Consider the following 22,518-nt stretch of genomic DNA (forward strand, 5'->3'; position numbering starts at 1 on the left):
ATTTTACGGTGAGTACACAAAAATCTCCTTTTTTTCCCGTCTGCTTATATTTTCCTGGTCTTCTAAGGCAAGTACGGCAAAGTTGAGTTGATGCTGTGCCATTTGTTTTAGGGACTCTTAAAGGGAATCTGTCACCCCATTTTTCCCCTATCAGCTGCGGCCACAGCCATCAGGGGCTTATCTACAGCATTTTGTAATGCTGTAGATAAGCCCCCGATGAAACCTGAAAGATAAGAAAAAAGAGTTGGATTATACTCACCCCGGCATCCAGTCCGATGGGTGTCACTGTCCGATCCGGCGCCTCCCATCTTCATACAATGACATCATCCCCCTTGCTTCTCCCTCGGCTCCTGTGCAGGCGTACTTTAACGGCCCTGTTGAAGGCAGAGTAAATTACTGCAGTGCGCAGGCGCCGGGAAAGGTCCGAGAGCTCCGGCGCCTGTGCAGTGCAGTACTCTGCTCTGTCCTCAACAGGGCCGATAAAGTACGCCTGCGCAGGAGCCGAGGGAAAAGCAAGGGGGGGGGGGGGACATCATCGTATGAAGATGGGAGGCGCCGGACCGGACCGCGACACCGATCGCACCCCCGGTAAGTATAATCTAACGTGTTTTTCTTATCTTTCAGGTTCTTTGGGGGCTTATCTAAAGCATTACAGAATACTGTAGATAAGCCACTGATGGCGGTGCCGGCAGCTGATAGGCCGAAAATTAGCTGACAGATTCCCTTTAAGAAATCCAAGATGTTTTGATTGTACGTATTCCAGAGACTCCACTCAGTCTTGTCTGTTTTATAATAGTAATATAATATTCTTAATTTATATAGCTCCAACATATTCCGCATTGCGTTTTAGGTCAGATCTGAGCCCAGACAATTCTTACATTATGGATTTCATCGCTTGTGCCAGGGTTTTTTCAAGGAGCGATCTGGACATTGGAGCTGGATCTGTTGAATCAGTCACGTTCTGATTCATCATTGCTAGAGTCAGATTCTTCAACTGAGGCTGAAGCCCAGGGGTCGAGTAGTCGACTTTTGGAGAGTGTTTTTGAGGAGTACTTGGTTTCTTTTTCAGAAATTTGTTCAGTTACTCCCCCCCACCCCAGTTTGTGGAAGCTTTTTTTACACGCTCTTTACTTGTTTTAACCATATTGAGATATGAGCGTGTACTCTCTTGTATCACCACCTGGTCGTGCGCAAGACTTGGTCGTCATGTTATATGTAGAAACGATTTATCCTTTTTTTTGTTATTGAAGGTGGATAAGAGAAAGTAAAAAAAAAAAAAAGAAAAGAGATTTACTCTGTCGCCTCATTGGGGGACACAGAACCATGGGTGTTATGCTGCTGTCCACTAGGAGGCGACACTATGCATAATCTGAAAAAGATTAACTTTGGCTCCTCCTCTGCAGTATACACCCCTGGATGGCATCAGCCTTCTCCAGTTTTTGCTTAGTGTCGCAGGAGGCACACCTAAGAATTTTTTTTACTCCGTCTTTTTCCTGGATTTTTTCCAAAGGACTACAGATGAAGAAAAGCGGGTCTCCAGCGAGACTCCCGGCATGGCTCCCTCCTCGGTCCCCCATTAGAGGTACCCGGTTGAGGTCGAGGTGGCTATTCCCCATGTCGCTCCCTCCCCAGTCCCTCGGGTCCTGGTTCGAGGTCGAGACCCCCCTCCTTCCCCAACCCCTTTGGGGTCTGGGTTGAGGTTGAGGCGAGGATGAAGACCCCCTGACGGTGACAGACGCACCCTCCCTAATCCTCCGCAGGGGGCATTAGGTTGAGACGCCTCAGGTAGGGTCGGAGTACAGGCAGCATTCCGCAGCTTCCAGGGACCCCAGACCAGCTGAGGGATCCTGTTGGGGCCAGGGGAGGGTGCGGACTGGATGGCACAGCAGAGACAGGGCTTTTCTGCGTCCCTGTCTCTGCAGCAGCAGCGGCTCCATAACGCTCCGGGGGCCCCCCATACAGGAACCGCTACCCCTGCTACCCCCACCGCTATCCAGTCGACCATTCTGGGGGGGTTTGGTACAAATCCCCCCCCCCCCTCCCGGACTACCGCGCCGCTCTGGAGCCCTCCTGGGCATCAGGCCTCTAATTTAGACCGCGGCTTCGGCGTAGCCGAAGCCGCCACCTTTTTCCCGCCCCCCCGGATGACTAAAATGACACACTGGAGTGTCATAGAAGGGGCGGATTGAGGCAGAAAGGGCGCGTTTTTACACAGCCCAGCGCGCCCTTTTCAGCTCTCTGCCCCCTCCTCCCTCTCCTCAGAGTCCCGGTGGCCATTTTTTTTGGATGAGATCCAGGAGAGGAGCATCACAGCGGTCTCCGGGGGGCACAGAACTGGGATCTGTCGGCGCTGGACCTAGGGGCACACACCGGTGGGGTAAGCTCACAGCTGGGTTCTCATACTCAGCTGTGAATCCATACTTCCTATAAGGCTCTCTGTGGGTTCCCTCTGCGTAGCCACCCCTGTTCGATCCCTAATAGCCAGCCTCTGTGCACTATGCCGGGCTCAAGGAAGAGAACCAGGCAGGAATGTTTCTATGCATTCTGCACAGCCTGCAAAGCCACGCTCCCTAGTGGCAGCACGTATCCGCACTGCCGGGACTGCATCCAGAACTCTGGGTCAGAACCCCAGGGAGTCCCTATTGACGCTTCAGTGTCACAGGCCACGCCGGAATGGGCAACTCAGATGTCACAGTCTATGACACAGTCCATAGACAACCTAACTGCCACATTGCTGCAAGCTCTGCAGAGTTGGGCTTCGGCTATGGACGTTACACAGCAAACGGACAGCTTGTCTCAGGAACATGCTGCTTCCGACTCTCACAGACGTACGGTAAGCGGACCCACAGGTCTCGATCACCTGAGTCGTCCTATAGCACAAGGTCGTCCCCCTCCAGGGAGAGACAGCGTCATTCCAGGTCTCCTAGGCAGTCCCCTGTCACAGACAGTGCAATTTACCACAGAGATCCCCCACCACAGAAGACCCCCCGCCCCAGGTCGCCCTCCAGGGATCACCTTAGCAAGGCACAGGATTCGGAGGGCATCTGTGACTCCGACTCAGATAACGAAACGGAGAGGTCCGTGGTACCTTCTCCCCCTAGCAATACAGCGCTAGTTGAGGACATAATCTCTGCCATCCATCGGGTGCTAAAAATTCCAGAGTCGGTCCCGGAACATAGGATTTGCTTCGAAAGTGTTCAGAAACCACCTAAGGTCTTTCCTAATCACCATGAGTTTGAGAAAATACTTACCAAACAGTTTGCGCAGCCTGAGAAAAAATTTGCTAATTGCAAATATTTGGAAGCGAAGTACCCCTTCCCACAGACAGACACCAAACAATGGACAGATCCACCTGAAGTGTACCCCCCGGTTTCGAGGCTAGCAGCGCAGACCTTACTCTCTCTGCCAGATAGCTCAACTCTCAGGGACGCAGCAGACCGGCAAGTAGAACGCATGGCTCGTTCTATTTTCGAAGCGGCAGGCGCCTCTGTGGGCCCTGCGTTTGCTTCAGTTTGGGCGGCCAAGGCCATCCTGGCTTGGGCCAAAAAACTACAGGAGGGTCTTCAAGCTTCAAATCCTGAGCTCACGGACCAAGCGGTCCAGATAGCAGTGGTAGCAGACTACATGATTCATGCAGCCCTGGATTCCGCAAGAGGTGTAGCGGGAATAGCATCAAACGCCATCACGATCCGACGCATCCTCTGGCTGCGAGAATGGAAAGCGGATGCGGCCTCAAAGAAGTCCCTCACGCGACTTCCGTATCTTACTGGAAGACTTTTCGGCGAAAAGTTGGACACAGTGATAGCCAATGCCACTGGGGGTAAGAGTACCTCTCTCCCTCAACTAAAACCGAAACGCACGTTTAAACGAAGAAACCAGACACGATTCCGATCCTTTCGGAATTCCTCGGGCTGGTCTGTCTCGCGCCCAGCGCAAAACCGTAACCGCTCTCCACGCAGGGACAACCCACGGACGCAGCAGCGACCGGACAGGTCTTGGCAGTCGAAAGCAGGCCAGGCGAAACCCAAGGGAGGAAAACCTCAGAACTTCGCTTCATCATGACTCACGAACTCCGGAAGACACCCCACCAGTAGGCGGCCGACTTTTACTCTTTCAGCAAGTCTGGCTGCCTATTACAGAAGACAAGTGGGTCAGGGAAATAATGTCTTCCGGATACAAGATAGAGTTCACTTCCGCTCCACCGAACCGGTTCTTCCTCTCTATTCCTCCAACACTACCAGACAAGGCTCGTGCTTTCCACCAAGCGGTCTCCTCTCTCCTTCAAGCAGGAGTTGTGGTGCCGGTTCCCGCGAACGAGAGATTCCGAGGGTTCTACTCAAATCTGTTCATAGTCCCCAAGAAAGGAGGCAGCGTCCGACCCATACTGGACCTAAAACAGCTCAACAATTACGTACGGGTCCGTCATTTCCGCATGGAGTCCCTCCGGTCCATCATTGCATCCATGGAGCAGGGAGAATACCTTGCCTCCATAGACATACAGGATGCGTATCTGCACATACCAATTGCCCCCGCCCACCAAAGGTTTCTCAGGTTCGCGATCAACCAAAACCACTACCAGTTTGTCGCCCTTCCGTTCGGACTCGCCACGGCTCCAAGAACGTTCACCAAAGTCATGGCGGCCACCATGGACGCTCTGCACTCAAGAGGCATTCTAGTCATCCCATACCTGGACGACCTCCTCATCAAGTCTCCCACTTTCAAAGACTGCGAGGTCAGTGTCTCAATCACAATAGACACACTGAGTCGCCTGGGATGGCTAGTCAACCTACAGAAATCGTCGACTATCCCAAGTCAGACGCTAACATTCCTGGGAATGTTATTCGACACCTCCAGGGGCCTGGTGCTCCTTCCCAAGGACAAGACACTGGCCATCCGTCTGGGAGTTCGTACACTCCTTCGCAGTCCTCCTCGATCTCTCCGGTTTGCCATGAGAGTCCTCGGCCGGATGGCAGCAGCAATAGAGGCAGTGCCATTTGCCCAGTTTCACCTCAGGGTCCTTCAACTAGCCGTACTCAGATCTTGGGACAGGAATCCCTTCTCCCTCGACAGGGAGTTCAGGTTGACGTCGTCAACCAGGAGGTCCCCTGCATTGGTGGCTCAAACCAACCTCGCTTACACGAGGGAAGCCCTTTCTCTCAGGACAATGGAAGATCCTGACTACCGATGCAAGCCTGACAGGCTGGGGGGCGGTGCACCTACATCACAGGGCACAAGGCAAGTGGTCACCGAGGGAAGTGACATTGCCCATCAATATTCTGGAAATCAGGGCCATCCTCTTGGCACTGAGAGCCTTTCATCACTTGCTTGCAGCCTCGCACATACGGATACAGTCGGACAATGCCACGGCTGTGGCATACGTGAACCACCAAGGCGGGACCCGCAGCGCCCAGGCGATGAGAGAAGTGGCGCATATCCTCCGCTGGGCAGAAGACACGAGGTCGGTACTTTCTGCGGTCCACATTCCGGGTGTAGAAAACTGGGAAGCCGACTTCCTCAGCAGGCAAGGAATGGACTCGGGGGTGTGGTCTCTCCATCCCAAGATTTTTTACCAGATCTGTCAATGTTGGGGAACCCCGGAGGTGGACCTAATGGCATCCCATCTCAATACCAAGGTCCCCAATTTCATGGCCAGGACACACGACCCGCTGTCACTCGGAGCGGATGCCCTGGTCCAGGACTGGTCCCAGTTCCGACTCCTGTACATTTTTCCACCCCTCCCCCTAATCTCCAGGGTCGTGAGGAAGATCAAGCAAGAGGGAGTTCCAACCATCCTCATCGCGCCAGACTGGCCCAGACGTACATGGTACGCCGACATCGTTCAACTTACAGCAGACGTCCCCTGGCGTCTACCCGACCGTCACGACCTTCTGTCTCAAGGTCCGTTCTTCCACCAGAATTCAGGGGCTCTCAATTTGACGGCATGGCCCTTGAAACCTGGATTCTAACCCAGGCAGGTTTTTCACCGGCAGTCATTGCAACTATGATCAGGGCAAGGAAGCCTGCCTCCTCCAAGCTCTATTATCGTACCTGGAGAGCTTTCTTTTCTTGGTGCGAATCTCATGGACAAGTCCCACTCCCTTATTCCCTCCCGAAGGTACTAGGTTTTCTTCAATCGGGCCTAGACGCCAAGCTATCCTTAAGCTCGCTTAAGAGTCAGGTGTCGGCGCTTTCAGTCCTTTTTCAAAAGTGCATTGCTATTAAACCGCAAGTCAGGACTTTCATCCAGGGAGTTTCCCGATTGGTTCCTCCCTACAAACGTCCGCTGGATACGTGAGACCTCAATCTGGTCCTGACAGCATTGCAAGCTCCACCCATCGAACCTCTTAGAGGAGTTCCACTTTCCATTCTGTCTCAGAAAGTGGTTTTTCTAGTGGCGATCACCTCGTTACGCAGAGTGTCGGAATTGTCAGCACTTTCCTGCAGACGGCCTTTCCTAGCCTTTCACCAGGACAAGGTGGTTCTCCGCACGGTACCATCCTTCCTTCCGAAGGTTGTGTCCAACTTTCACCTCAATGAGGAGATTTCACTGCCATCCCTTTGCCCGGTTCCGGTTCATAGAGTGGAGAAGGCTCTGCATACGCTTGACCTCGTCAGAGCTTTGCGGATTTACGTGTCCAGGACTGCACCTTTCCGGAAGTCTGATTCCCTCTTCATTCTTCCGGAAGGTAGTCGCAAGGGGCTGCCGGCTTCCAAGGCTACCCTTGCCAGGTGGATCAAGTCCACCATACATGAGGCCTACCGACTTAACAGTTCCCCTCTTCCGGCAGGTATCACGGCACACTCTACAAGGGCAGTAGGGGCCTCCTGGGCCATTCGGTATCAGGCTTCGGCACAACAAGTGTGTAAGGCGGCCACTTGGACCAGCCTACACACGTTTACGAAACACTACAGTGTTCATACCCAGTCCTCAGCGGATGCGAGCCTGGGTAGACTGGTTCTGCAGGCGGCAGGGCCCCAAATTTAGGGATCTGCTAGCACAATATTCGTCCATTGCTTCCCACCCAGGGACTGCTTTGGGACGTCCCATGGTTCTGTGTCCCCCAATGAGGCGACAGAGTAAAGGAAATTTTTGTGTACTCACCATAAAATCTCTTTCTCTTAGCCTCTAATTGGGGGACACAGCTCCCACCCTGTTGCCCTTATGGGCCGTTGTTTACGGTTGAGTTCTCATATTGTTCTTTGAGCTCGTACATAGTAGCCTTCTTACAGGCATGGTTATGTTATTTGGTTACGTTCCTCCTAATGCTTTGGCACAAAACTGGAGAAGGCTGACGCCGTCCAGGGGTGTATACTGCAGAGTAGGAGCCAAAGTTAATCTTTTTCAGATTATGCATAGTGTCGCCTCCTAGTGGACAGCAGCATAACACCCATGGTTCTGTGTCCCCCAATTAGAGGCTAAGAGAAAGAGATTTTACGGTGAGTACACAAAAATCTCCTTATTTCACGAGATGGTGGAAATATTAAGTATTTGAAAAATTCCCAGTGAAATTTTACAAGATGTTATAGCTTCACTCGGACACTAGATGGCGATATTGTATTTGAGAAACATGCAACAGGTGAAAGAGGGAAAAAAAAGATGGAGGTTTTCATAAAAAAAAATTTAAAAAAAACTTTAGCTGTTTGTCAAGAGCTTTTTTCCCCTAAAAATAGTTTGTTTACAAATGGTGTAGTAGAGGACAGCAGGAGGGATAGGGCTGCTGTTTACTCCGATGGCTCTTGTGGTGCCAAATCTGCCATCTTAATAGTATAATTATGGTTGGGGAGAGGACGATGAGTTCACCAACCGACTCCTGAGCTTTCCCCAAGCTGGATCACGCTATCGGGTCACTGAGGGAGCAGCCGGAGGTGAAAACAGTCAGTGCTTCTCTCCAATCCCTCTCCCCACCAGGCTCCACTCTCGAGGGATGTAGCAGCCAGCACCTCGTCTCCCCTCAAGCTGCGGCGCGGCAGCAGTGTATGAAGGGGATACCACTTCCTATTTGTTTGGGTCTCTTTCGCTTTCGGCCAATGAAGGCAGAGGTGAGAAGGGAAGCACACGCTGGATATTGTGCTGTTACTTGTGGTGAAACACAGCAATCGGGGGGTGCGTGTGAAGGAGTCACACCTGGGGGAATCCAGGAAAGTTTACGTGACGTCAGTGGTTGCTCAGCCGGGGTCACGTGATGTGAACTGACCGGTCAGCGATAGCACTGCCTTCAGGCACATATGACAGCAGAAGGTATTTACAAAAAGCCTTAATAACAAGGTTTAAATCGACGGGGGGCAATATGCAATGTAATGGACCGCCTCTTTAAGTTTAATCCTATAAAATGTGTAATATGTTAGTATAATTAAGACTTTTCATATAAACATCTGGAGATGGCTGGAATTAACACTATTATTTCTGTTTCGAAGTGAATCGGCAGCGCATAGCTCAAAACAGACAGATGGAACAATTGCCGAACAAGATTCTTCCATTGATGAGATTCTTGGCCTCCAGGTAACTATAGCTAGCGTCTATTCTTTGTTTAAATGGGTAGTCCGTCTCCACGTCTGCATTGGGAGATGAATAGGGCCGGTGACGTCACGTCTACAGAGATCTGACAGTGTCCAGTGCTTGAGAGGGGCTGGTATTGTTCTGTGGTGCACAACATCTGCGATTCGCGCTCACAGCCCATCAGATGTGTACATGTGACGTCATCTGCTCCACTCGCCTCCCAATATAATGTCACCGGAGCTGGGTTACCCCTGTAAAGGGTGCGTATTGCCGGTCTGCGGCTGGTTCATTTTACTGAACAACACTTATTACCAATAATGTACCAAAGGGTGTGCGCATGTGCCGAGTGTTTGCAGCAAATGCTTCTGCAACAAAAACCAGGGTGTTGGCAGGAAAAAATGCTGCTTAAAATATGCATTTTTTTAAAATACATGTTTAGTTGCGTTTTTTCCCCATTCAGTTGGACAGGTGAAAAACGCTGAAATAGTGACACACTAATGGTTCAATCCACAAGGAAAAAATGTGCGACATGTGCATGATATTTCAGAAATATTCTTTGCAGATACTGTAAAGTAAAGACATTTTTTTGTTTGTTTTTCAAGGGTATAAAAGAAAAAAAATCGTATTGACACCACAAGTGTGTCACAGAATTTTACACCGTTGGGCAGTGAAGAAGAAATAATTAGATTTTTACCCCAAAAATTTGTTTTAGTCCCAAATTTTGCATTATTATTCAGGGAAACTGGTAAATATTGCACCAAAATGTGTCCCACAGTTTCTGCTGAATGTAGAAATACCCCAGATGTGGCTGAGCAGTACTGCTTAGGCCTGTTTCACACTTCCGTTTTTTCAAATCCGTCAAAATCCGTTGTTTTCCGTAAAAAAACGGATCCGCCATTTTTTGCAGGATCCGTTTTTTTTGTCCCATAGACTTCCATTACGGTTACCGCGGATCCGTCAAAAAAACGGATCCGTTTTTAAAAAAACGGATCCGTTTGCATCAGTTTCCGTCAAAAAAACGGAAACGGATCCGTTTGGCGGACACAAAAACGGAAGTGTGAAACAGGCCTTAGCCATACGGCGAGATTGGTGAGGGATGGAGCGCTATTTGACTCTTGAAGAACAAACTCTATTGTAGAACAGTTTACAGACTCCATATACAGATCTCCTAAGTGCCAGAAGAGCAGGATCCCCCCATAAAGTGACACATCTTGGAAATTACACCCTTCTGGTAATGTGTCTACCGTTTTGACTCCATGGGTGGTTTCCAGAAACGAGCAGCAGTGGATGTTGCCGAGTGAAAATTGCAAATCTGCAGCTGTAGTGACCAGCACGCTTTAGTTACCAGTACATTATGCCCAGCTCATGCTTCAGGAGGCACTCACCCTTAAATTAGGCGGGCTCTCATAGCTACAGGAATGTCTAACATGTGGACGCTATATGTGGTATAGGCACACTGTGGTGCTCAGAAGGGAGGGGGCATTTGTATTTGGGAGCGCCAAATTTGCTGGAAGCGAGGAGCTATATGGCTTTTTCTGAGCCTTTGTGCTACCAGTAACGTGGAAGCCCCTTATATTTCTGTTAACAGATGACAGACCTAAGTGGGCACTTGTTTTTCTCCTACGCTTCATTGGGGGACATAGAGACAGTGGGTGTTATGCTGCTGGCCACTAGGAGGACACTAAGTAAACCAGAAAAAAGTTAGCTCCTCCCCTGCAGTATACACCCTCTCGCTGGCTGAGATTCTCCAGTTCTTACTTAGTGTCTATAGCAGGCACTTGGGTCTGGTTTCAGACCCCACAATATTTTTTATTTTTGAATTTTCTCTAAATTTCTATTTTTTAATTAACGGAGTGAAGGGGGCGACGGTTCCTTTCTACGGCCTGCTCTCCCCCGAACCAACAACAGGCAAGCACGTGGAGTAACCCTTCATGTACACTTTCCTGCGACGAATGGGGCTGATTCCTCTGACGATGGTTCCCTTATGCTCGGTACTCTAACGGAGACGAGGGCAAGCGCAACAGGACATAGCACAGGAGTGCATGGAGAAACACCTGAACAGCGCTTTGTCGGATGCCCTGAATCAGCCCCTCAGCTCTCCGTCCCCCTGCCCAGAGGGAGGATCGATTGAGCAATACCCCCCTGTAAAACCTCCTCCAGCTCTGCTACATCGCCTGGAGAAGAACCCGGACAGTGACCTGACTGAGCACAAGAGTGGAGGTATGGGGTCGGGTCTTTGTCCCCGGGAGAAGCGCTGACTCAGCGTCAGCAGCGGTACAGTAGCGCCCGGTTGCGCCCCCCCGCTCGGCGCTTACCGTGGGGAGGCCAGAAATTTAGCTCCCGGCTTTTTCGGCCTGCTAGGTCACAATTTAAATAGCGCCTCCCCTTCCCCGGCACCTACCGCTGGTAGGCCTCAAATTTAGTCCCCGGCTTTTCCGGCCTACTGGGTCGCAATTTGAATAGCGCCGCCCGTGCTATCATCACCTCCCCCTCTTGGCGCCTCTCATTCCTAACGAGACGCGCAATTCTAATCTCGGGGGCCATGTCTGTTACCTCTGCTGCAGTTAACCCTTTCAGGAGCAGCCGAATTCCGGGTGACGCCACAGGGCCAACATTTTTCTCCCGGGGACATAACACAGGACCGTGGGTAAGCTGCATCTGCCCTCAGATTAAAGCTTAACCCCTTTCCGGCACATTCCCTGCAGCTGCAGTCAGACTCTGCCGTTAACCCTTTCTGGAGAGCTATGCCTCACTCACAGGAGGCTAAACGGGCCGCTAACAAGCACTCTGCGCTTTTCTACCGTGTGTACCACCTGCAAGTCGGCCTTACCCAGTGCTCAAGCTAATCCGTTATGCACGGACCGCGACCCGGCCTACGCCCAAACCGCGCCCCGACCTCCGCTCCAACGCCCCTCGCAGCCGCTGCTGACGGGCCCTCTGCGTCTGGTACCCCGAGTGGGCTGCGCCCCTGTCACGGTCGGTGGAGCCTCTGACCAAGGCTATATTCTCCCTCCGAGAGGACTGTCTCTGCAAAAGCGGGCCCATGGCGCGTCCCCTAGTTGCGTTCGCGCCTCAGCATCAGCGACTCCTGTCTCTCGCTCGCCCTCTCCTGAGGTTCACAGCGAGCATGACTCTGATTTCGTATCTGTCGCGTCAGACCCTCAGAATCCCCCAACTGATCAAGAGTCGCTTGATTCTCTTATAGAATCAGTCATCAGGATTCTGAAGTTGGACGAGGAAAATATTCGCGCCCCAGCACTCCTTATCTCTTTTAAGGAATAAGCGTGTGCGCTGGTTATTTACCAGCCATCCACTAATATGGGGATCGGCCACATAAGTGGTTCACTGGGCAAAAGTTTACTCTGGCTAAATACTCTTTTGATCCAGACCTAATGAAGGATCGATTACAGTTCCCTCCGGTGGACTGTCCTGTACTGCGTCTTGCTTCGACAACGCTCCTATCTGTTTCTGAGGGTTCCTCAGTCACAAACCCCTCCGATCATCAATTTGACTACTTGGCCCATTCAATATTTTGGAAGCTTCAGGAGCGGCAGGTTTTTTGTTTTTTTTTCCCCTCCATCCTTCGCGCCAGTTTAGGTCATTAAGGCATGGCCGCTTGGGCAGAAGTCCTGATTACTGTCTTCCAGGACACCAATCTTCATACGGAGACAACCTCTGTCGCCAGCCAGATGATTCACACAGAGAACTTTGTAGTAGACTCTTCTTTTCAGACCGCCATTTGCGCGGCTCATACTGCCGCTAATGCGATCTCCATTAGAAGAGCCCCATGGCTCCGCGGCTGGTGGGCGGATGCCACATTTGTAGAGAGACTGGACCAGATCATTTCTGATACCACCGGGGGGGGGGGGGGATAAGTAAATTCCTTCCTCAACAAAGGGCTGTTCTGCCGTTTCGCAACCAACAGCCGACGCGTTTTTCAATCTTCTCGCAACAATTCCAGTTGGTCCTCCTCTACCTTCTCTTTCGAATCAGGTCGGTCCCCATGCGGAGACAGAGGCTCCCAGATCTCATGCAGACCTAACCGTTCTTGGAAACCCAGGCCTAGGGCTTCTGGATTTAGGGGAGCCAGATCTCCTAGATCTACCTAATGACGACAAATGGGTCAGGAAGCTGATATTCTTCGGATAGAATATAGAATCCCCCCCCCTCTAACTCGGGTTTTCCTTTCCTCTTCCTCCAAGAGACAGACAAGAGCCTTTCTTCGGGCTGTTCAGGCTCTGCTAAGGGACGGAGTCATCGTTCCGGTCCCACTTCATGAAAGATTCAGGAGATTTTATTCAGACCCATTTTTGTGGTTCCAAAAGAGGACGGGTCGATGCGGCCCATTCTGGATCTCAATTGTTAAATCACCTTGTCACGGTACGGCGATTCTGAATGGGAACTCTCCGATCAGTTGTCGCTTCCATGGTAAAGGGACAGTTCCTAGCATCCATCGACATCAAGGACGCTTACCTTCACATTACGATCTGCCCGTCCCTCCAGTAGTTCCTGCGTTTTGCAACACACCATGAACACTTCCAGTTTGTGGCCTTGCCCTTCAGACTCGCCACTGCTCCCAGGGTCTTTACCAAGGTCATGGCGGTTGTCATGACCATTCTTCATCCTCGGGGAGTGGTAGTGTTACCGTATCTGGACGACCTGCTCATCAAGGGTCCGTCTCTTCCAGTCTGCGAGGAAACTGTGGATAACAGTAAATACTCTTTCTCGCCTAGGGCGGAAGATAGACTGCGAAAAGTCTCTCCCAGGACCGGCTCGCACTTCCCGCGGGTTCACCACTCTCCCTCCAGGAGAGACCCAAGCCTTACAACAAGCAGAGCGGCCTTTTTCTCGACCAGTTTCTCTCTCAATTCGTTTCAGCATGAGAGTTCTCGGAAGGATGGTGGCAGCGATGGAAGCAGTTCCATTTGCACAGTTCCATCTCCGTCCCTTGCAACATGTGTGGCTGTTAGCTTGGGACGAGAATCCATTCTCTCTGGACCGTCTGATTCCTCCGTCCCTGCGGGACAGGCAAACCCTCAGGGGGTGGACACTGAAATCCTCCCTGAGTCAAGGGATGTCTTTACCCACAGTAAGATGGTTGGTAGTAACCTCCAACGCAAGTCTCCTCATTTGGGGTGCGGTCCCTTGCCGCCTCACGGCACAGGGTCATTGGTCAACCCGAGAGTCACGTCTCCCAATGTTAATCAGACTAACTCTACGGAGTTTCCACCAGCTCTTCGCAGGTCTCCCCGTCAGGTTTCAATCCGACAACGCCACGGCTGTGGCGTATATCTACCGTCAGGGACGTTCCCGGGGCAGGATGGCCATGCATTAAGTGAGTTACATCTTCCACGGGGCTGAGACCAACCATTCGCCCATCTCAGCAAGCCACATCCCGGGTTTGTAAAATTGGAACATAGATTTTCTCAGTCACCAAGGTGTTTCCTCGGGGAAGTGGTCTCTTCATCCGGAAATCTTTCAGCAGATATGTCATCGTTGGAGGACTTCGGATGTCGATTTCATGGCCTCAAGACTAAACAACAAGGTTCCTTGGTTCATTTCCCGATCGCCTGATCCTTGCGCCATTGGAGCGGACGCTCTAGTTCCGCCATAGCTCCGGTTCCGGCTCCTGTACATCTTCTCCCCCCTCTTCCCTTGTTTCCGAGGGTCATCAAGAGGATCAGAGCGGAGGGAGTGCCAGTGATTCTAGTCGTGCCAGATTGGCCGCGCCGAGCATGGTATGCAGAACTAATACAACTAGTTGCCGACGTCCCCTGGCTACTTCCAGATCGCATCGATCTACTCTCGCAGGGCCTGACTTACCACCAGAACTCCAGGGCCCTGTCTTTGACGGCGTGGCCGTTGAATCCTGGATTTTAGCTCAGGCTGGGTTCCCTCACGACGTGATTTAATACTAGGCAGCCTGTGTCCATGCTCATCTATCATCGCACCTAGACAACCTTTTTTGTGGTGCAAGCTTCATGGTCAATCACCTCTAGTATTTTTCCATTCTGGCCATATTGGAATTCCTTCAGTCTGGATTAATATCAGGCCTCGCGCTTAGCTCGCTCAACAGCCAAATTTCTGCCTTGTCAGTGCTTTTCCAAGACAAATTGCCACCAAGCTTTCAGCTCAAGACGTTCATTCAGGAAGTTTCCCATGTGGGGTCTCCTTATAGAAGGCCATTGGACTCATGGGGCCTTAACCCGGTTCTCGGGGCCTTTCAGGAGGTTCCTTTTCGAACTGCTGCGGGATGTGTCACTGACCGTCCTCTCTTGAAAGGTGGTCTTTCTAGTGTCAACTACCTCAATCAGACAAGTTTCGAAATGGCAGCCCTTTTCCTGCCGTTCTCCGTTTCTGAATTTTCATCAGGAAGAGGTAGTTCTCAGAACGTCCCCATCCTTCCTGGCCCAGGTCCTCTCCTCTTGCCATCTCAACGAGGAAATTGTTTTACCTTCCTTTTGTTCCGACGCCAGTCGATCGCATTGAGAAGGCCGTCCACACCCTGGATGTGGTTAGGGCGCTGACACGGTACATCTCGCGGATGGCTCCTTCCACAAGTCAGATGCCCTGTTCATAGTTCCAGAGGGGCATAGGAAGGGTCTAGCTGCGTCAAAAGCAACACTAGCTAGGTGGATTCACTTGGCGATTCAGGTATCCTACTGTGTCAGGAACGCGCCTGTCCCAGCGGGGATTAAGGCGCACTCTATCCAGTCAGTGGGCGCCTTTTCAGTCTTTCGGCACCAGGCCACGGCAGAACTGGTCTGCAAAGCTGCGACTTCGTCCAGTCTGCATACTTTTACAAAGAATTACTAAATTCATTCTCAGTCCTCTCCACAAGGCTGTGACTTGGTCCAGCTTGCGTACCTTTACAAACAATGCCTATTTCATTCTCAGGCTTCTGCGGATGCAGCTCTCGGCAGACGCAGCCTGCAATCGCCAGTACCACGGTGTTGACTCAATGGTACATGGGGTATTACCATCTGTATGCTCCCCACCCAGGGACTGCTTTAGGACGTCCCACGGTCTCTGTGTCCCCAATAAGGCGTAGGAGAAATAGGGATTTTTGTGTACTCACCGTAAAATCCTTTTCTCCGAGCCAATCATTGGGGGACACAGCACCCACCCTTTTGGCCTATTGGTTCACTGCAGCATTCTTAGGGCGTTGACATAGTTATGGTTATTGTTGACTGTTTATGTTCCTACTGCTTTTTTCACCGAACTGGAGAATCTCGGCCAGCGAGAGGGTGTATACTGCAGGAGAGGAGCTAACTATTTTTCTGGTTTACTTAGTGTCCTCCTAGTGGCCAGCAGGATAACACCCACGGTCTCTGTGTCCCCAATGATTGGCTCGGAGAAAAGGATTTTACGGTGAGTACACAAAAATCCCTATTTTTTTGTGGATTTAGTTGAAGCTTTTATTGGGAACATTTTACTTAAAGGGGTTGTCTGTGCTTTTCACATATTCTCAGTGCATATCTGGGCTGCAGAATGGTGACAATAAGTAATTTACCTTCTGTCACCACTTTGCAGGGTTTTCTAGATATCAGTGTCTTGATTCTGAGCAGAATGTCCAAGGGAGGGTGTTCTGGCATTGAAATAAGAACTGGTCGTTTCCTCCTACTCTACTACAATTTTCCCTCCTCACTATAGTTTCACTTTCCATAGATCACTGTTCAGTGTGTGTCTGGGGGAGGAGCAGCTGGGTGGCTCTGCTCTCTGCACTGAGGCTGCTATAGGGGGAGGATTTGTTACTGTGTGAGGAGGGCTTGTTCATGTGGACGGGGAGGGCCTGTTGCTATGGAGGGTGGGGTTGTTGCTATAGAGGGCAGGTTTTTAGTAGAGTAGGAGGAAACAACCAGTTCTCATTTCAATGCCAGAACACCCCCCTTGGACGTTCTGCTCAGAAGCAAGACACTGATATCTTGAATACCCTGCAAACTGGTGACAGAAGGTAAATTACTTATTGTCATCATCCTGCAGCTCAGATAAGCACTGAGATTATGTGAAAAGCCCGGACACCCCCTTTAACGTTGGGGATCACATTTACCCTGCACTCTACGCTGATCACTTAATTTTGGGGTTCCATCTAAATCTCCAAGTGATGTAATTCCGATGAAAACCCAGAGGGAGGCACTGTATATAATGAGGCAGCAGAGTTACTCTGGACTCCATATGGCCTTTGTTCAGCGGTCTCCTTGAGCATTGAGGGGGTTAAATGACCTGGGTGATACTGGCACTGCTCTTAGCTGCAATCGTGCACAGTTCCTGTGCCTGCATGATCGCCATTACATAGGTTTACATCATAGGATCTTCTTGTCGAAGGTCATGAGGGGGGGGGGGGGGGGTTAAAGAATCAGTATCTTTTGATTAATCCACACACCTCCACAACAAGACCAGCAAGAAAATTGCTGAACTCGATGAATCGGGCCCTCTGTTTTATAAAAGGGAACCTAACCGGAAACCACAAGCATGTCATTAGTCCGCTGGGATTTAGTGCTTCAGACATGGCACTATCAAGACATTGCCCAGAAAATGAATCAGTCCTGACCAAGCGCATTCATATTGTGCAGTTATTGTGTGCGAAAAGGTGTATTGTAAACCAAATGATTATTCTTACAGGGAGGGGAGATACATATGTCTGAGGAGGCCATCAATGACATATTAACACAAACCGAATTGGACCCCGACTTCCAGGAGCTGTATGATTTATTTGCGTGTGGTAAGCTTTCATAATATCCATCTGTGCCATAAGTGCAGCATGTCTTGATGGCTTTACACCTGCTTCCAAAATTTTCAGCATATGTAAAAAGGGAGTTGTGTCTTTTTTTGGAGTTTTGCGGACTTAATGGTTTGTCTAATAAATGCTTTGCAGTTACATCCAAGGCTCCAAAAGTATCGCCACGGGATTCTTCAGCCAGTAATAACAATCCTAAGGCTGTGAGTGAAAAAGGGAAAAAACAAGATGTTGTGGAAAGAATGCTGGATGTGGATAGCGGTGAGTCTGTTTTCGCACAATTTGGTCACAACCAATCACATAGGGGTAGATGTTGTGTAGATACTCTAGTATCTACCACAGAGTTCAAAGGGAAGACCAACCTTTCTTAGACAGGCATGTATGACTAACATGTGTGCAGCAGATGTGTAATGTGTTCTGTGTGTGTGTCCAGTGTGTGTTGACTGTGACAGTTCACACTCTAATGTAGGAAATGCAGCTTTTCAGCATGTTTTTAGTGTCGTAAATTGCACGGCTTGTGTATGCAGAATGATCTTATGCAGCCTGTTATTATGTGAGTGACTTCTGTGCAACATCTCGTGTGTCGCTTACATCCAATATGCAGGTGGTGTGTAAGTCATGTCAAAAATACGTTTCTTGAGTGGTTTATGTGCAGTTTGTGTTGTGTAATTGCCATTTAGGCAGCTTAATGTGCATACTGTGTATACATATATAATATAACATTTCTCCAAATCATTATTTAACACTTAACTGTGGTACTAATACCACCTTTTTTTGGTGCATTAGAGCGGCGACTCATATATCATAATCAAAAAACGGAGGACCTGAGTCTATGCTAATTTACAAAAAATGATAAATTTTATTCAAAATATTAAAAGACTAAATAGATCATATGCAAAGAACACGACATTCAATAAAGTGAGCAGATACAAATATAAAGGCATGTAAACATAGATTAGTGACTAAGGGTCCGTTTCACATAGCGACACACCTGCGATCCCGACAATGAATACGACCTGGTAGGGATGATTGGTGCGTCGCTACATGGTCGCTAGTAAGCTGCCAAACAGACAGATCTCTTCAACGTCGCACCAGCGATCCCGACAACGATACAACCTGGTAAGGATCGCTGGTGCGTTGTCACACATCAGCTATTCTGAACGATTCCAACCTGAGTTCTGCGTCACCAACGAGGTCATTCGTCGGTGTCAAACACAGCGATGCATGCTGGCCAGCGGGACGGCGACGATGAAAAAATGGCCCCGGACATTCCAGCATGATCAGCGATATCCAGCGAGGGGGGGGGGTTCGCTGCTATGTGTCACATGTGGCGAGATCACTGTTGCGTCACAAAATCAGTGACGCATCAGCGATCTCGCTAGCGATCTCACTATGTGAGACGGGGACTTTAGTCCAACTATCGTAGCGAAAAGACCCCTGCTGCCACAATCAAACACAATGGGTATACATCCGTACCTACGTTAGTGATATACTCCGATAAAAAGAGAGAACTCCCAAACGCCGAATAACTCCTAGTGGCAAAGTGCACATAAATGTAACGCTCTGGTTCCCTGAATGCTGGCTGCTGGGTATAGCTTTGTGAATTAGTGTAGCTAAAACAGCAATCCTATGTAGTATGTTGAAGCAGCCCTCATTCATAGGGAAACCATAGAGTAGACTTAGTAGAGTATATAATATATAGGTATATAGTTAGAGTAATAAGTCAATGATCACCCGTCATGTTTGAGACGTGGAAGCAGGAGACCGGATCCCCGACGCACATTTCGGTACAGATTCCTTCCTGGGGGGGGGGGGGGGGGCGTGGCTTAATAGGTCCGGTGTCCCCATATTTATATCCTGATCGAGTAGTCCGGTTGTCTAGGTGCGCCAACCAGAACAGCGCTACAGTGTGTGTGTGTGTCATCCCCGGGTCTGCCCACACCCGCGCGTCACCCCCACCAAGCAAGCCGAGTCACGTGGGGCGGCCGGTGCCAAGCCGTCACCACGCAACCAAGCAAACACCAGAAGGTAGTGAGGACACGGGGGCGCGGCCAGGGCAAACGCGCATGCGCACTATCTACACCACCAGTAAGGATAGATCTCACATATTAAACAGCTTGTAATGTTAAAACAATCCATAAGAGGGTGCACAGACCCTCAGAACAACATTCAAGATGTGCATTGATCATAACAATAAACAAAGGGCACCTCATTGGAGAGAAAAAAACACATTTACAGACGAATAGACAACTATATCACAAGGTGCCCAAAGGCACACTCACAATAGAAAACAAATATCAAATTGTAAATGAGACATGGTACCTGTGACAATAAGAAGAAAAAAAAAAATCATTGCAGACAGAAAATCCACATTTGAGAATAAATGAACTACTGGGTCATACAGTTCCATAAAAGTGACCCTTTGTATAAAAATGCATAAATCCCACGTAAAGTCCAACGCAGCTGTTGTATATGAATATTTAAGAGCTTTAACAGATAATAGCTGTATTTTTGAAAGAGAGTCTCTTCAATATCTTGAATACAGTGCTGTGCCGGCAATAGAATGGCGGATGCCCCAAGCTGAATATGGATAAAATAGGAAGACACGGATGGACTCATATACTGGATATCGGTATAGTTAGTCACTATGGAAAGCACACAAAAGAAAACAAATTAGACACATATAAGATAAAAGCCGGATTAAAATACTAAAACGAGGGAGGATAAGAATGAAAAATTCTTACTATAGTGAGTGGGAGATATTACCCATCAGCGGCAACTAAAGTTGGTGAGAGCACAAACCTTTGTGCTAAAAGTCGCCTTATGTCGCCAGCATGCATCCCACACTGGACATGTTGTATGCCCCTAACCATAAAGGATTTCGGATTACACTGGTGGAACTGTTTGTAATGTCGTGGTATGGTCTTTAGACTAGAGAGATCAGTGACGGATACTGCTGCCAGAATATCACGCACATGTTCTCTAGTGCGAATTTTGAGTTGCCATGATGTCAGGCCTATATAGATCTTCTGGCAGTCACATGTAGCATAATATATAACCTGTGTAGTAGAGCAGGTTATATATTGTCTAATGGAAAACCTTTGTGTTCCATCGGCCAAGGTGAAACTTGTAGTCCTGGTGATATTTTTACAGGCTATGCAGCTCCCACATGGGAAGCAGCCTTGTGGGGGACCTCGTGAATTAAATGGGTTTTTTAATACTGGAGCATAATGACTACGCGCTAGAAGGTCTGCTAAGTTTTGGCCTCTTCTCGCTGTCATGAGGGGGCGTTCTGGCAAAAGACCTGCCAGTGTTGGCTCGGTTTGTAGTATTTTCCATAGTCGTTGGAGACATTTTCTCATCGTCGAGCATTCACCGTTGAAGGTGGAGATGAACCTGATTGAATCATTTTCTTTTGTGTTTGTTCTACTTTGAGAATGCAGCAAAGATGTGCGCTGGCTCCTTCTTGCTCTCATATAGCCGAATTTGACACATCTATTGCTGTATCCACGTGTCTTAAACCTATCTTTGAGATCATTGGCCTGATTCTCAAATCGTGACTCAGACGAGCATACCCGTCTTAATCTCAGAAATTGTCCCACCGGGATAGCCCTGATCGTGGCCCTAGGATGGCACGAGCTTGTGTGTAATAAGGAATTAACCGAGGTGGGCTTCCGGTATATGTCTGTCTGCAAATGGAGATGTTCATCTACCAAGCTCTTTATATCCAGGAAGTCCACCTCCACCCTACTGAAAGTGTAGGTTAGTTTGATGTTGTATGAATTATGGTTAAGCCCTTCCATGAAGGTACACAGCTGGTGCTCGGTACCTTGCCAGATGATCAACATGTCATCTATATACCTTACCCAGCACTGCACGTGGTCGGCGGCCTGGGCGCCCTCCCCCCCCCCCCAAAGACCTCCCTTTTCCAAAACCCCAAGAAGAGGTTAGCGAAAGAGGGCGCACAGGCCGCACCCATGGCAGTGCCGCATTGCTGCAAATAAAATCGTTCTTTGAAAATGAAAAAATGTGTCAAAATGTACTGCAGCAATTCCAAGATGAGATCACAGAGAGCCATCCCAATTGCTGTTGCTCAAAAAGAAACTACATGCCTCGAGACCATCTTCGTGTCGAATACACGCATAGAGTGACTCGATGTCGGCTGTTACTAGAATCATATCTTGATCCAGGGTCATGCCATCAATTCTGGCCAGAACGTCCATGGTGTCTCGGGCATAGGAGGGTAAGGCCTCAACGAGTGGTTTGAGATAAAAATCTATGAATTTATAAATAGGCTCACAGAGCCCTCCTATGCCCGAGACTATTGGAGGTCCCGGAGGTTCCAGAGCATTTTTATGTTTTTTCGGCACAAAGATTGTAGGGATCTTAGGAAATTTGATAAGCAGTCCCTCTAACACTTTCTTGGGAATTATATACCCTTTTCAAAGGCCTGATGTAAAATCATCTCCAGTTCAGCCGTAAATGCTTGCAACGGATTATGGTCCAACGTTAAATAGGTCTTTCTATTTTTAAGTTGCCTTAACGCCTCCCTCTCATACATATCTTGTGGCCAAATTATGATATATAATGCACACTTGACTGGACTGAGAAAAAAGACGGTTGGAGCCGCTGCCAGATTATGCCATCAAACTCATGCTGCGTTCCAGGCTCTGCACCGTGATCTTGGGTGCTTATGTCCAGAAAATACAGTTGTATAAATCCAATATCAAAAAAGGAAGACTGTGGCACTTACCGATCCGAATGAAAAGTCCACTTTAGGCTAGTTTCACATTAGCGTTTACGGCCGCAGCGTCGGGCTGCGCACGGCCGCCGCTAAGCCCCGCCCCCTGCCGCGCCTCAGCCGGTAGCTCCGCCTACGGACGCAAGACACTGCATGCGTCCTGCGTCCCCTATCTTTAGCACTGGGGACGCAGGCCGTGCGCAGTATGCGTTTGGCGGCGCATGCGTCCTTTTGACGCTGCGCCGAGCGCACCAAATTGCAACCTTCAATTGCAATTACCACTAGATTACGTACAGTGGGTACGGAAAGTATTCAGACCACTTTAAATTTTTCACTCTGTTTCATTGCAGCCATTTGGTAAATTCAAACAAGTTGTTTTTTTTCTCATTAATGTACACTCTGCACCCCATCTTGAGTGAAAAAAGCAAAAATGTAGAATTTTTTTTCAGATTTATTACAAAAGAAAAACTGAAATATCACATGGTGATAAGTATTCAGACCCTTTGATCAGACACTCATATTTAAGTCACTTGCTGTCCATTT

The 22,518-nt window shown here is 49.3% G+C and overlaps 1 protein-coding gene across 3 annotated transcripts in view; it reads left to right on the forward strand.

Annotated features, from left to right (window-relative positions):
* The window catches only part of NPAT (nuclear protein, coactivator of histone transcription), a 95,782-nt gene that overhangs the window by 33,837 nt on the left and 39,427 nt on the right, over positions 1 to 22,518 (forward strand). For 2 of the 3 annotated variants that reach the window (XM_073582997.1, XM_073582998.1), the window contains exons 10-12: positions 8,416 to 8,500; positions 17,120 to 17,219; positions 17,373 to 17,495. In XM_073582997.1, the coding sequence (XP_073439098.1) occupies positions 8,416 to 8,500; positions 17,120 to 17,219; positions 17,373 to 17,495 (308 nt within the window). The remainder of the gene's footprint in view (positions 1 to 8,415; positions 8,501 to 17,119; positions 17,220 to 17,372; positions 17,496 to 22,518) is intronic. The other variant, XM_073582999.1, reaches the window with a different exon arrangement.

The sequence above is a fragment of the Dendrobates tinctorius genome, unplaced genomic scaffold (assembly GCF_039654945.1).
Source record: "Dendrobates tinctorius isolate UK_male_01 unplaced genomic scaffold, ASM3965494v1 ptg000075l, whole genome shotgun sequence".
NCBI lineage: Eukaryota > Metazoa > Chordata > Amphibia > Anura > Dendrobatidae > Dendrobates > Dendrobates tinctorius.